The sequence below is a fragment of the Carcharodon carcharias genome, chromosome 23 (genome assembly GCF_017639515.1).
Source record: "Carcharodon carcharias isolate sCarCar2 chromosome 23, sCarCar2.pri, whole genome shotgun sequence".
NCBI classification, from domain to species: domain Eukaryota; kingdom Metazoa; phylum Chordata; class Chondrichthyes; order Lamniformes; family Lamnidae; genus Carcharodon; species Carcharodon carcharias.
The window spans coordinates 1001299-1014174 of record NC_054489.1 but is presented as its reverse complement, the minus strand read 5'-3'; the positions used below and the strand labels follow the sequence as shown (position 1 = coordinate 1014174).

Here is a 12876-nt window from a genome sequence, read left to right as displayed (position 1 = left end):
GATTTGCTGGAGTTTTTTTTTAAGAGTTAACTGAAAAAGTCGATAAGGGTAATGCATTTGATACAGTGCCACACAACAGACTTGTGAGAAAAGTTATTGCTCGTGGAATAAAAGGGACAGTAGCAACGTGGATGCAAAATTGGCTGAAAAATAGGAAGCAGAAAGTAATGGTCAATGGATATTTTTCAGGCTGGAGGAAGATTTGTATTGCAGTTCCCCATGGGGCGGTATTGGGACCCTTGCTTTTCCTGATATATATTAATAATCTAGATCTTGGTGTGCAGGGGACAATTTCAAAATTTGCGGATGAAGCAAAGCTTGGGAGTGTTGTAAACTGCGAGGAGGACAGTGTAGAACTTCAAAAGGACATAGGCAAGTTAGTGGAGTGGGCAGATAGGTGGCAGATGAAGTTCAATATGGAGAAGTGTGAGGTGATGCATTTCAGTAGGAAGAACATGGACAGACAATATAAAATAAGGGGTGAAATTTTGATGGGAGTGCAGGAGGAGAAAGACTTGGGTGTATATGTGCATAGATCAGTGAAGGTGGCAGGACAGGTGGAGAGAGCAGCTAATAAAGCATATAATATCCTGGGCTTTATTAATAGGGGCATAGAGGACAAGAGCAAGGAGGTTATGTTGAATTTATATAAGACACTTGTTAGACCTCAGCTGAGTATTGTTACAGTTTTGGGTGTCACATTACAGGAAGGATATGAGCACATTGGAGACAGTGCAGAAGAGGTTTAGAAGAATGTTTCTAGGGATGAGAAACTTCGGTTATGAAGATAGACTGGAGAGGTTGGAATTGTTCTCCTTGGACAAAAGAAGGCTAAGAGGAAATTTGATAGAGGAATTCAAAATCATGAGGGGACTGGACCGAGTAGGTAGGGAGAAGCTGTTCCCACTCGTAAAAGGATCAAGAAAGAGAAGGCACAGATTTAAAGTGAATTGCAAAAGAAGCAAATGTGACGTGAGAAAATACTTTTTCACGAGTGGTTCGGGTCTGGAATGCACGGCCTGGAAGTGTGGTGAAGACAGGTTCAATCGAGGCATTCAAGAGGGCATTTGATGATTATTTGAATAGAAACAATGTGCAGGGGTACGGGGAAAAGGTAGGAAAATGGCACTAGGTCATAATGCTCATTTGGAGAGCTGGTGCAGATACGATGGGCCGAATGGCCTCCTGTGCCGTTAAGATTCTGTGATACTATGGTAGGAAGAACGAATAGGGGTAATATAAACTAAAAGGTACAATTCTAAAGAAGATGCAGGAACAGACAGACCTGGGGATATATATACAAAAATCGTTGAAGGTTGCAGAACAGGTTTAGAAAGTAGTAAAATCGGACACTGGGATTCTGGGTTTTATAAATGGAAGCATCGAGTACAAAAGCAAGGAGGTTAAGAAGAACTGGGGTCAACCTCAACTGGAATAGTGTGTCCAATTGTAGGCACTGCACTTTAGGAAGGATGTGAAGGCTTTAGAAAGGGTGCAGGAACAAAGTGCGAGAATGGTCCCAGAGTTGAGAGACTTCAGTTATGAGGATAGATTGAAGAAGCTGGGATTGTTTCCCTTAGAGAAGAGGAATTTGAAAGGAAACTTTATAGATGTTTGAAATCCTGAGAGATCTGGACAGAGTGGATAAAGAAACTGTTCTCATTGGCTGAAGGGTCAAGAACTAGAGGACACATTTAAAAGTGTTGACAAAAGAATCAAAAGGCCACTTTGGAAAAAGCTTTTTTATGCAGTGAGTGGTTATGATCTGGAAGGTACAGTTCCAAAGGGTGATGGAGGCAGATTTAATTGCGGCTTACAAAAGGGAGTTTGATAGGCACCTAAAGGGGAAAAAAAATTTGCAGAACTACAAGGAAACAGCAAGTGAGTGGGACTAATTAAATTGCTCTTGTGAATAGGCTCAATGGGCCAAATGGCCCCCCCTTCTGAGCTGTAACCATTTTATGATTCTATGGGGTGTTTATGATTAAAAGGAGTTGATAGGGTAGATAAACCATTTCCTCTGGTGGGGGCATTCAGAATGGGGCAAGGGGCCATACCCCTAAAAGTAGAACTTGACCAGTCAGGTGATGACAGGAAGCATTCTTCACAGAAAGGGTAGTGGAAATCTGGAACTGTATCCCTCAAAAAGTTGTTGAGGTGAAATATCAGTTGAAAATTTCAAAACTAAAATTGCTGTTTTTTTGTTTAGCAAGGATATTAAGAGTTATGGAATGAAGACAGGTAGAAAGAGTTAAAATACATTTCATCCATGATCTAATAGAATAGAGGAACAGGCATGAGAGGGGCTAATAGCCTCCTTCAGTTCCTGTGTTCTATGCAGTGTGGAATAGAAATAAGTATTGAGTAGTCAATTGAGAGGCACTCAGTATCACCAGAAGATTTCCTTCACCTTAAAGAAAAATATTGCAGATGGAGGAAACCTGAAGTGAAAATAGGAATTACTAGAAACACCCAGCAGGCCAGGGAGCATTGGTGGAGTGTTGCATTAACCTAATGCTTTCTCTCCACAGATGTGACCTGACCTGCTAAGTGTTTCTAACAATTTCCGTTTTTTTTAATTTCATGTTACCTTGGCCTTACCCGAAGCCATGAGATTTCATGGGTCCTGAAATTCAAGTCAAGCATAGCACTCCTGACCATATGTCACTATGCTCCCACTTCTGATTAGTCATTCCTTCCCATGATATAGGGCATACCCAGGCATGGAGTAGGATTTTAGGATGTTAGTTGATAGACATGAGTGCAATTATATAGTTTCCCATGCACTGAATTCAGTCACCCTTACGTAGTTGCAGGCCAAATGCCTATGCACTGGAAAGGGTGCAGAAATAGTTGGTTGAGCTACTCTCACCTGTAACAGGTTACAAAGCAGCAATGGCAGAGGCTGGCAGTGCAGAATTATGGAGAAAACAGCAACAGAAAGCAATACCTGAAGTAAACCACATTACAGGCATATGTGCAGGTCAGAGCTCAGTTTACATACAAATGTAGCATACTAAAATTTAACCAGACAATGCATTCACAATTTTAGAAATCAGTTTTAATGAATGGTTCAAAAATAAACTGACTTTTCTACAAAACTTTCAAATGGATCAGGTCAGTTATAAACTCTGAAAATGAATGTTTTGAAATATCTTAAATACACAAAAGTGACATTGAGGATCACACAACATCAAAAATACATGTGTCCACACAAATCCTGCACATTTTACACAACAGTTCAATGCATTTTGCATTATCTAACTATCAATTCTAATTGTCTGGGCTTCTAATGAAAACGCTCAGGCTGCAATAGGTTTCAAACACACCACAAGGTCCTCAGCAAGAGAAGGCTTCATCTCAAAAAAAACTCAAAGCTTAAGCTCATCACTAACTTTTTAAGATAACTGAAGTTTTTAAACAGATCAATATGTACATAATTTCATATGATTTTCAAAAGATTTGAGGGATCAGTTGTCTGTAGTTTTCAATTTCAGGTGCTGCTGGAATCTGCTCTGAAATACACTTCTCTTACAATGGAAACAGCAGGCGCGGATTAAAGAGTGGTGACCACAATTGCTCTGCTAGGAAAACCAAGCTAAAGACCACTGCCCAACATATCACTTGAAATAAATAGACACAGTGCATGCAGCAGCTGCATAGCTCCAAATTTTGCATTTATTCCACACAGTGCTGGATCAGAGGGAAAGGAGGACAGCAGATCATATCCAGGAAAAGCATCAACACTAAATAATCCATAATGTACAAAAATGGATTTTATTTGCTTTGTTACAGTATTTAAGCCAACGGTTCCTTTGCTGCCTGTACAGCCAGCTGCTAATCCAGTATAAGAAATAACAATATAATCTTTACTCAGCCTTTCAATATTAAGTTTGTAACTGGAGCAGGATATTAAAAAGCTTCGTATGGAAAAGTCATCAACCTGAAATGTTAATCCTGTTCTCTGACCACTGATGCTGCTTGATCTGCTGAGTGTTGCCAACATTTTGTATTTATTTCAGATTTCAAGGACCTGCAGTATTTGATTTTCTATTAAAAAAGCTACAAAGGACCAAAGTCCTGCAATATCAAATATTTTATTTAAAAAAAAACAGCTTCAAAGGGTAATGAACATGTATTAAAATATTTTAAGCCTTAAAAGGGTTTGTGCCTGACTCAAAACAACATTTATAAAATTACACCTCCTATGCATAATGCACAGTTCTGGGTTACACCGCACACGGCATTCGTTGACGCTGCATCGTTCAATGCTAATTTTCCATTTCATAAAATATTTTGATTTGCTTTTTCCTTCCCTAATTGAGCAAATGTGGCCAAATAAATCTCAGTGGAGAGAAAGGGATGTGACGTTGCATTTAAATTACTGCAGTCAGAAATACTGCTTTTGGTTAGAGAGAAGCTGCAATATTCTAAAGGCGGTGATATAAAGTCTGTATTATTCACTGACAAATTGCACAGGTACAGCACTTAAACAGTTTGAGGTTTAGATTTCTCAGCTGTAGGAGGAATGGAAGATATTGCATCATTGTAGAACCTGGGAGGTCCACTAAACCAATCCGGTTCCCTCTGCCACCCAATCCATTCCTAAAGCTGCATCTCTGATCTGCTCTAAAGCAGGCAAAAGAGGCAGCTCTCCTTATTGTTCACAGCCTGAGCCTTTGGGCTTTACACACATATATATCTGACAGACAAGTATCCATATCCAGTTCACACCCATACAACCTATCCCAAACTCAGCTGTTTTTGACTCCTTAGATCTGGGTCATGTACATTTTAGGTATAACATAGTCTGAGCTGAAAATCTGGTCACCAATGAAAACTGACAGTTTTGCCATCTACAATGTGGTGATCTTAGAAACCAGGCTGGAAAAAATTAAACCGAGATGAAGTTTGAGGAATAGTGCAGCTGCAGCCAGAAGCTCAGTGTAATCAAGGTCAAAAATAAACAGCACAATGGAAGAAAGGAGTATTTAGCGATCAATTCAAACTCACAAGACTTTGCATCCCCTCAGAATGAAGCATTTTACATTATGTAAGAGATAAAACACAAATCACCATGTCTTACAAAAATCCTGCAGGTTTCTTCACCAGGGTTTAAAGAACAAGCCTCCATTAATTGTAAACAGTCTATTCCTCAATGTTCAGTTTTGCTAGATTGTGACCTTTTCTTCAAAGTATAATGGGTGAATTGAACATGAAAGCTTGCTCTACATTTACTTACCCAGAAATCCCAACCTCCTCTCCCCCTAAACAATCTAGTTATTGCTGTCTCTAGCTGAGGGCAGAGCTCATCGTTTTAATCCTGGAACTTTTCCAATCTTGTTATTTTGAATGAGCCATAATAACATTAATCTCCGCTGATGATGAACCTTGCTGCTTGTTTCCTCACTGCACAATCCTAATCCTCACTAATAAGTGCTAAATGGTGTATTTTGTAGATCTGATGAGATTACAATCCAACTAATCAAATTATGTTTGGACTACCTGCACCAACACCACACTTTGTTTGTCAACAACATTCTGTGGATGGTTTCTATTTTTTGAAGCAGAAGCTATAAACAGAGATGGTGCACTCTTACAGGTAATCAGCTTTCTTACCAATGAGACAGAATGATAATCTATGCATCAAAAATACCGCAGTAAAGGTTGCAGAACTTCCATTCCTTAAAAAACTAACCTTGAGTTAGAATCAACAACACTTGTTGATTAGCACAATTTTTTAAGTCCAGATGTTCCGTAAAGCTTCATCATTCCTTGCAACAACTTTTCCTGGGATGGCAGCATTTCAAACCCAAGGAACTAGAAGGGACACCAAATAAACCTGCAATGGCAGATAGCAATAAGTTCTACGTCTCTCTTAGTTGTGAAATGCTGTCCATCGTGAGGAAGAAATGATAACCACCGGGGAAATCACTATTTTAAACTATGCAGAACAGCAGCAGGAATAATAGACACACCAGTGGTTTTGCAACAAGGGTGTTATGGCAACCTTGCCTTCCGATGAATGTCGACTGGGCCCAGTGTGGTGTCACTGGCAACCCCAACACCCACAAACCTACTGTTTTCGGAGAAAGTTTGAAAGGAACCCTGTCTTCGGGTGTTGCCGTGAGCCCCGATCCTGTGAAGTGATGCTCTCATACTGATTCAGCTCTGACTGATCCAACAGTTCAAAATCATCCCCCTCTACATCAGTGTCCATTTCTGTACCCGAGTGTTCGTGACAGGTCTGTGAAGCAATCCTTGGAGGATTGTCCCTCACCATTTGGGCTTCTTGATCTGGGCTCAACAGTGCAGCCGCCATCATATTGCTGGCTAGTGCCCCTGCCAGAGAAAGGCCCTGGCTACCTGCGAAATTTAGGGGTGATGGCAGCCCACTGAGGGATATATCTACATCAATATCCTCTTGATCTGAAAACAAGCTCTCGTCTTCCTGTGCCAAAGTCTGGTAGGGAACAGTTGGAATACCCAGGCTGGTATCATCATCATCATCATCCACTCCAGTTGCATTTGGATTTATTGAGGGGAATTCTGGTAGATCTCTCGCAAACGACTCCTCTGGGTCACTATGACGATCAAGATCTAGGCGCAAGAGGAAATTCGTGTTAATGAGGTATTTCATTAACATATTTCTGTCATGTTGCCATTATAAAGATTGTAGTGAACTTGTATTCTAAGAACATAAGAAATAGGAGTAGAAGTAGTCCCTTGAGCCTGCTCCACCATTCAACATGATCATGGCTGATATTCTGCCTCAATTCCACTTTCCCTTTCACTGTCCATATGTCACGATTCCCTGAGACCCCAAAAATTTGTGCATTGCTGAGAATTCCAAAAATTCACAACCCTTTAGGTGAAGAAATTTCTCCTCATCCTAGTCCTAAATGATTGGCTTTGTAACTTGAGACTATGACCAGTGTCCTAGGTTTCCAGTCAAGGAAAACAGCCTCTCAGTGTCTACCCTGTCAAGTTCCTTCATAATCTTGTATGTTTCAATGAGATCACCTTTCATTCTTTTAAACTCCAGAGAATATAGACCTAACTTACTCAGCCTCTCATCATAGGACAACACTCTCATCCCAGAGCCAATCTAGTGACTCTTCACTGCATTGCCTCAAACGCAAATAGCCGTCCTTAAAAATTGTCATGAACGCTTTAATCACAGAAAATGGTTCATCTTCAAGGACTTGAGACATTCTGGAAGAATGTCTGTTTCAAAAGACAATGGGTTAATGCAGGACTCTGCAATTCCTGAAAAAAGATCATTTTACAAGAAAACCAGTTAAAAAAAACTGTCAACCTCTTGATCTGGGTGAACTGTGCACAAAGGGGGCCACATGGATTTTATGTCTGAAAAAAAATCATGCCTGGAATGCTGTTTTAAAAAGTGGATTTTGGGTTTTGCTTTGAGAAGAGAAGGCTTGAGAAGGAAGAGGAAACGGACTAGCAGCAAATAGGGCCATAGTACATAAAAAGATGTGTAAAAAACGTTAAAAAGACAAGTCTAAATGCACTGTATCTGAACGCGTGGAGCATTTGTAGTAAGGTAGATGAATTAACAGCACAAATAGATGTAAACGGGTACGATATGATTGTGATTACAGAGACACGGCTACAGGACGACCAAGGCTAGGAACGGAATATCCAAGGGTACTTGATAGTTAGGAAGGACAAGCAAAAAGGAAAAGGAGGTGGGGTGGTGATGTTAGTTAAGGATGAATAGTGAGAGTGCAATAGTGAGAAAGGTTACTGGATCAGAAAATCTAGATGCAGATTCAGTCTAGGTAGAGCTAAGAAGCAACAAGGGGTAGAAAGCATTAGTGGGAGTTGCCTATAGGCCTCCAAACAATAGTGATAAGGTTGGAGACTGCATTAAATAGAAAATTAGAGATGCATGTAACAAGGGTGCTACAGTAATCATGGATGACTTTAATCTACATGTAGATCAGGCAAACCAAATTAGCAATAATTCTGTGACAGATGAATTCCTGGTGTGTGTGTGAGATGGTCTTTTAGACCAGTATATTGAGGCACCAACTAGGGAACAGGCTCTCCTAGAACTGGTATTGTGCAATGAAAAGGGATTAATTAATAATCTTGTTCTGCGGAGTCCTTTGGGGAACAGTGACCATAACATGAAAGAATTCTTCATTAGGATGGAAAGTTAAGTAGTCCAATCTGAAACTGGGATCCTAAATCTAAACAAAGGAAACTATGAAGGTACGAGGCGTCAGTTAGCTAAGATAGATTGGGAAACTTCATTAAAAGGCATGATGGTGGATAGGCAGTGGTTAATATTTAAGGAACGAATGTATGCATTGCAACAGTTAAACATTCCTTTCTGGCGCATAAACAACAGGAAAAGCAGCCCAACCATGGCTAACAAAAGAAATTAAGGATAGTCTTAGATCCAAAGAGGAGTTCTACAAAGTTGCTAGAAAAAGTAGCAAGCCTGAGGATTGGCAGCAGTTTAGAATTCAGCAAAGGAGGACCAAGAGGTTGGTTAAGAGGGGGAAAATAGAGTATGAGAGTAAACTAGCAAGGAACATAAAACTGTAAAAGCTTCTTTAAATATGTAAAAAGAAAAAAGTTAGTGAAGACAAATGTAGGTCCCTTACAGTCTGAAACGGGAGAATTTATAATAGAGAACAAGGAAGTGGCAGAGCAATTGAACAACTACTTTAGTTCTGTCTTCACAAAGGAAGACATAAATAACATCTCAGAAATGCTAGGGAACCAAGGGTCTAGTGAGAAGGAGGAATTGAAGGAAATTAATATTACTAAAACAATAGTGCTAGAGAAATTAATGAAATCAAAGCCAATAAATCCTCAGGTAAAAGCAAAATACTGAGCATGCTGAAAATCTGAGATAAAAACAGAAAATGCTGAAAAAACTCAGCAGGTCTGGTAGCATCCGTGGAGAGAGAAACAGAGTTAACATTTTGAGAAGGTATGACTTGAAATCCCCAAAGCCTGATAATCTACATCCCAGGGTTCTAAAGATGGTGGCTATAGGAATAGTGGATGCTTTGGTTGTCATCTTCCAAAATTTTGTAGATTCTAGAACAGTCCCGGCAGATTGGAGGGTGGCAAATGTAACCCCACTATTTAAAAAAAGGAGAGGTGGGGGGGAGGGGGTAGAAAACAGAGAATTACTGACTGGTTAGCCTAACATCAGTAGTAGGGAAAATGCTAGAGTCTATGATGGATGTGATAACAGGACACAGGAAATATCAATGGGATTAGACAAAGTCAACATGGATTTATGAAAGGGAAATCATCTTTGACAAGCCTACTGGAGTTTTTTGAGAATGTAACTAGCAGAATAGATAAGGAAGAGCCAGTGGATGTGGTGTATTTGGATTTTCAGAAAGCTTTTGATAAAGTTCCACATAAGAGGTTAGTGTGCAAAATTAAAGCACATGGGATTGGGGGTAATATATAGGCATGGATTGAGAATTGGTTAGCAGACAGGAAATTAAGGTGGGAATAAATGGGTCTTTTTGGAGTGGCAGGTGGTGACTAGTGGGGTACTCAGGGATCAGTGCTTGCATAGTAATGATTTGGATGAGAGAACCAAATGTAATGTTTCCAAGTTTGCTGATGACACAAAGTTTGGTGAGAATGTGAGTGGTGAGGAGGGATGTTAAGAGACTTCAAGGTGATTTAGACAAGCTGAGTGAGTGGGCAAATACATGACAAGTACAGTATAATGTGGATAAGTGTGAAGTTATCCACTTTGGTAGGAAAAACAGGATGGCAGAGCATTATTTAAATAGTTTTTAAGATTGAGAAATGTTGATGCACAAAGGGACCCGGGTGATCTTGTACCCCAATCACTGAAAGTAAGCATATAGGTGCGGCAAGCAGTTAAGATGGCAAATGGTATGTTGGCCTTCATTGCAAGAGGACTTGAGTACAGGAGCAAGGATGCCTTACTATAGCTTGGTGTGCCCGTACCTGGAGTATTGTGTGCAGTTTTGGTCTCCTTACCTAAGAAAGGATATACTTGCCACAGAGGGAGTGCAGCGTAGGTTCACCAGACTGATTCCAGGGATGGCAGGATTGTCATATGAGGAAAGATTGGATTGACCAGGCCTGTATTCACTGGAGTTTAGAAGAATGAGAGGGGAATCTCATTGAAACGTATAAAATTCTGACAGGACTGGACAGAACGGATGCAGGGATGATGTTTCCTCTTGCTGGAACAAGAGATCACAGTCTCAAGGTATGGAGTAGGCCATTTAGGACTGAGGTGAAGGGAATCTTCACTCAGAGGGTGGTTAACCTGTGGAATTCTCTACCATAGAAGGTTGTGGAGGCAAGTCACTCAAAATATCTAAAGAGGAAATAGGCAGATTTCTGAACTTTAAAGGCATCAATGAGTATGGGGAGAGAGGAGTATGCCGTTGAGCTAGAGGATCAGCCATGATCATATTGAATGGTGAAGTTCAAAGGGCTGAATGACCTACTCCTGCTCCTGTTTCCTGTGTTTTTAAGACAGCAACTTTCTGCAGTCCAGAGCCAGTCCACAGCCGAAGTAAATATAAGCTTCTCCTGAAATGCTCTGTGTGCTGGAATACAGTACCCTTGAGTATTCCATGAGTCCACCTGTTAAGCGGTGCCAGAGACATTGGTTGTTTCGCGATCAGTGCTGAGACACCAACCGCACAACCCAGAGGCCAATTCAAGAACTCCACCATTCTATCTTTTGCCTTTGAACCACTAACTTTTAACCTTCAGCTGAATTCCTCCATTTCTATTTTATTTTATTTGCTTTTTTGCCTGTGGCTGTGTACGTGTGTGTGTGTGTGTGTGTACGTGTGTGTGTGCGCGCTTTTTTTTTTATTCATTCACGGGATGTGGGCTTCACTGGCTGGGCCAGCATTTATTGCCAATCATTAATTGCCCTTGAAGGAGGTTGTGGTGAGCTGCCTTCTTGAACCGCTGCAGTCTATGTGGTGTAGGTACACCCACAGTGCTGTTACGAAAGGAGTCCCAGGATTTTGACCCAGCAACAGTGAAGGAACGGTGATATAATTCCAAGTTAGGATGGTGAGTGACTTGGAGGGGAACTTCCAGCTGGTGGTGTTCCTATCTATCTGCTGCCCTTCTCCTTCTAGATGATAGTGGTGTGGGTTTGGAAGACGCTGTCGAGGGAGCCTTGGTGAATTCCTGCAGTGCATCTTGTAGATGGTGAACACTGCTGCCACTGTGCATCGGTGGTGGAGGGAGTAAACGTTTGTGGATGTGGTGCCAATCAAGTGGGCTGCTTTGTCCTGGACAGTGTAAAGCTTCATGAGTATTGTGGGAGCTACACTCATCCAGGCAAGTGGAGAGTATTCCATCATACTCCTGACTTGTGCCTTGCAGATGGTGGATAGGCTTTGGGGAATCAGGAGGTGGGTTACTCGCCACACTAGTCTCTGATCTGCTCTTGTAGCCACAGTATTTATATGGCTGATCTGGTTCAGTTTCTGGTCAATGGTAACCCCCAGGATGTTGATAGGGCGGGGGGAATTCAGTGATGGTAATGCCATTGAACATCAAGAGGCAATGGTTGGATTCTTTCTTGTTGGAGATGGACATCGCCTGACCTGACTGCACTTTTGTGGTGCGAATGTTACTTGCCACTTGTCAGCCCAAGCCTGGATATTGTCCAGGTCTTCTTGAATTTGGACATAGACTGCTTCAATATCTGAGGAGTCACGAATGATGCTGAACATCATGCAATCATCAGTGAACATCCCCATTTCTGACCTTATGATGGAAGGAAGGTCATTGATGAAGCAGCTGAAGATGGTTGGGCCGAGGACACTACCCTGGTGATGTCCTGGAACTGAGATGACTGACCTCCAACAACCATAGTCATCTTACTTTGTGCTAGTTATGGCTCCAACCAGCGGAGGGTTTACCTCATGATTCCCATTGACTCCAGTTTTGCTAAGGCTTCTTGATGACACACACTGTCAAATGTGGCCTTGATGTCAAGGGCAGTCACTCTTACCTCACCTTGGGAATTCAGTATGTGTGTGAGAGAGAGAGAGAGATACACAGACACTTAGGGTATCTCAAAAGAGTAATTAGTATCATTTCATATTCCATTCTGTTAATAAGCTTTGCCTTTCTATTTAACAAGACTGGTTTTAAAACAAACTAAAGTTGGTTGTTTACTGAAAGAAGCCTGGTTAAAGTCTCTTTTATTCTGGGTAACTGTAGTGAAGGCAAATAATTGGCCATGCTGGTGAGTAAATTAAACTTTTTAACTAATGGTACAACCTGTGGAGAAGTAGGGCTAGATCAACTCTGCATTCCTCCCATCCCAGTGGAGACTAACACTGTGTACAGTGCACCAAGGCACAAGGCTGCTGAACCAAGTGTGATGTCATCAAACACCTTGAACAATTGTAGCAAGGTTGCTTTGTTGCTTGCTGTGCCTGCATGCTAACATTGTGTTCCTTGTGCGAGTATACCCAAATTTCTCTGAATATCAACATTTAGATGTTTTACACCTTGAACTTACTCTCTGACTGAGAGGGAGAAACTCAAAATAATTCTCGTGTTAAACAAGTGAGAAAACATTTAAAATCAGTTTGAAAAGAGCCCGGATCACTCACCCACTACAGATATCCTATACCACAGGTAGAGTAAGGTGATTCAGATTGGGGAAAAAATAAATTCATTGAATGAACTCTCATCTTCTAGTTGTGTGGCACATCGCCAGGGCACCTGTAGAATTGGGTCGATACTTGACACACAACTTTCACAGAATCTAACAAAATTCACCTAATGAAAAATATTTGACTGCAGGTAATGCAATTTTCTTGATTTTTGAATATTAAAATAAGCTGTTTAAAC

At 41.0% G+C, this 12876-nt stretch overlaps 2 protein-coding genes across 9 annotated transcripts in view; both read right to left on the bottom strand.

Annotated features, from left to right (window-relative positions):
* The window catches only part of cntnap1 (contactin associated protein 1), a 1152571-nt gene that overhangs the window by 484797 nt on the left and 654898 nt on the right, over window positions 1–12876 (bottom strand). The window lies entirely within an intron of this gene.
* Window positions 3040–12876, bottom strand: part of retreg3 (reticulophagy regulator family member 3) — a 49126-nt gene continuing 39289 nt past the window's right edge. For all 4 annotated transcript variants that reach the window (XM_041173319.1, XM_041173321.1, XM_041173320.1 and 1 more), the window contains one exon: window positions 3040–6600. In XM_041173319.1, coding sequence (XP_041029253.1) covers window positions 6077–6600 — 524 coding nt within the window. In that variant the 3' untranslated portion in view covers window positions 3040–6076. The remainder of the gene's footprint in view (window positions 6601–12876) is intronic.